Source organism: Pangasianodon hypophthalmus, chromosome 18 (assembly GCF_027358585.1).
Source record: "Pangasianodon hypophthalmus isolate fPanHyp1 chromosome 18, fPanHyp1.pri, whole genome shotgun sequence".
Lineage (NCBI taxonomy): Eukaryota > Metazoa > Chordata > Actinopteri > Siluriformes > Pangasiidae > Pangasianodon > Pangasianodon hypophthalmus.
In genome coordinates, this window is record NC_069727.1 from 2,109,789 (window position 1) to 2,112,288 (window position 2,500).

The window sequence follows — 2,500 nt, forward strand, 5'->3', positions numbered from 1 at the left end:
AATAAAAAAAAAAAAAAAGTTTGATTTTTAGAAAAAAATGAGCCAAACATAATAAGGCTTTATGTTGGAAAATAATTTTATGAAATTTAAAATATTTAAGTGTTAAAAAGTTCTTCTTCTGCTTCTGCTTCTTCTTATTAAATGTCGCGGCCCCGCCCATTTGCTCATTTGCATAAAGTTATAAACTCCGCTTGAGTCCGCGCGTGGCTCTCACAAGCCCCGCCCATTTGCTCATTTGCATAAAGTACCCGCCCCGCCCACGCGCATCGCTGTTCATTTACATGACGTTAAAACCTCTGCCCCTTAGGCCACGCCCACTTCTCTTCACTAGCGGTCACTTCGCCTCCGGTTCCTGTATAAATCTGCAGCTCTTCTCTGGAAATGAATGACTTCCGGTCGCTCTAATCGCATCCTGTGTGTGTCAGTGTAGCTGTAAATATGTCCACAAAAAAAAAAAAAAGCTTGAAGAAGAGCAATAAACCTCCTGTGGAGCAGCGGAGCCCGTGATTTCTGCCACAAAAAAAAGCAAAACTCAGGTTGTGTGGATGCAGACATCAGGAGGGGTCCCGTTTACAGCTGTTTACAGCTGTTAGGTTCTCATTAGTGCTGGAGGAGGGTGTGTCTGGGATTTAACACAGGACAAAAACTTTCTATCAGCATTTGTGTGTGTGTGTGTGTGTGTGTGTGTGTGTGCTGGGATCTAACTAGGACGTCCGACATGGATCCTCCAGACATCTGAAGTCGTTTTCCTGGAGTTTAAGCTGGAAAACCAGGAGTTTCTGAGAACTTTTAACCACACAGACCGCCCTCATGTGAAAAACTAAAGTCCAGACATGTCCAAGACGTGGAAGAAGAGAAGCCACTGGAGCAGCAGAGTCCATGAAGTGGTGTTAACCCGGGATAAACACAGCGAGCTCCGTGTGGATGTCAGAGGAGGCGCAGAGCTCGGCCAGTTCCCCATGCTCGGGGCTGTGGAGGGGATAAGTCCAGCTCCAGAGGGACAGACTCGGGGAGAACTTCTGCTGGAGGTGAACGACACCCCGGTGGCCGGACTGACCACCAGAGACGTGCTGGCGGTATTAAAGCACTGCAAAGACCCCGTCCGCCTCAAGTGCGTCAGAACAGGTGAGCTCCAACCTGAGCAGAACTGTGCTCTGTAATGCAGGGTGCAGGGAGTCGATTCCGAAAAGAGTCGATTGTACGCTGCCTGAGAGTCGACTCCTGTGTTTTTCTAGTCGATTGTCTACACTGTGTGAATGAAATCGCTGTGAAATTACACTCATACAGTAAGAAAATCGATATGTGGATACTTAATAAACACTTAACGTCTCGTTTCTTGTTTTCTTTTACTTTGTGAAATCAAGAATCGAATGAATGATTCTGTAGAATCGACTCTGTGAATCATTCTGTCTTCTGTGTGGCCGCTTCCAAAAGTTATCTCAGGGGGTTAGATCGCATACCGGTGACCAACCGTGCAAACAGTCACGGAGAATAGATTAAATTGAAATGAATACAGTGCAAACGTGGATTCAATAACATTTCTGACTATTTTTTAATTTCAGAATTCGCTCTTTTAAGCGTTTTTAGAGATACTGCGTAACAGTTGAATCTCCCCCCCTCACATTTCTCGACAGTGGAATGATCCGTTGCCATGGAGTCACCGCACGCTCTTGAAAGGAGCTAGCCGTGTGTGGTGGTGGTGGTGTTGTTATTTGCTGTTTAAAGTTTTTTTTCTCAGTGTTTATCCGAACATTATTTAATTTAAAATAGTTCAACATTTAAATTTTTATATTTGGAGTTAAGTTAATCTTTGAGAAGATATAATAATAGAATAATTTAGTATTTTATTTACACTGCTAGTTACAAGGCTGTGTCTGTGAGATGGGAGAAATAAGCTGAAGGAAGTTTAATAAATAAATAAATAAATAAATAAGTTGTTTAATAAATAAAAAATTAGCAAATTGCTGTGATAAGCAGAAAATAAATAAATAAATAAATAAATAAAGTAAACACACTTGGGGATGTGCAGTTGCAAGAAAATAATAATAACACTTTTACCTGTCTCTCTCTCTACCTGTCTCTACCTGTCTCTCTCTCTACCTCTCTCTCTCTCTCTCTTTACCTGTCTCTCTCTACCTGTCTCTCTTTACCTGTCTCTACCTGTCTCTCTCTCTACCTCTCTCTCTCTCTCTCTCTCTTTACCTGTCTCTCTCTGCCTGTCTCTCTTTACCTGTCTCTACCTGTCTCTCTCTCTCTCTCTTTACCTGTCTCTCTCTGCCTGTCTCTCTTTACCTGTCTCTACCTGTCTCTCTTTCTCTACCTCTCTCTCTCTCTCTGCCTGTCTCTCTTTACCTGTCTCTCTCTACCTGTCTCTCTTTACCTGTCTCTACCTGTCTCTCTCTCTACCTCTCTCTCTCTCTCTTTACCTGTCTCTCTCTGCCTGTCTCTCTTTACCTGTCTCTACCTGTCTCTCTCTCTACCTGTCTCTCTTTACCTGTCT

The 2,500-nt window shown here is 43.1% G+C and overlaps 1 protein-coding gene across 2 annotated transcripts in view; it reads left to right on the plus strand.

Annotated features, from left to right (window-relative positions):
• The first annotated feature begins 321 nt into the window (after positions 1 to 321).
• The window catches only part of magi2a (membrane associated guanylate kinase, WW and PDZ domain containing 2a), a 145,516-nt gene continuing 143,337 nt past the window's right edge, over positions 322 to 2,500 (plus strand). For both annotated transcript variants that reach the window (XM_034313162.2, XM_034313166.2), the window contains exon 1: positions 322 to 1,125. In XM_034313162.2, the coding sequence (XP_034169053.2) occupies positions 834 to 1,125 (292 nt within the window). In that variant the 5' untranslated portion in view covers positions 322 to 833. The remainder of the gene's footprint in view (positions 1,126 to 2,500) is intronic.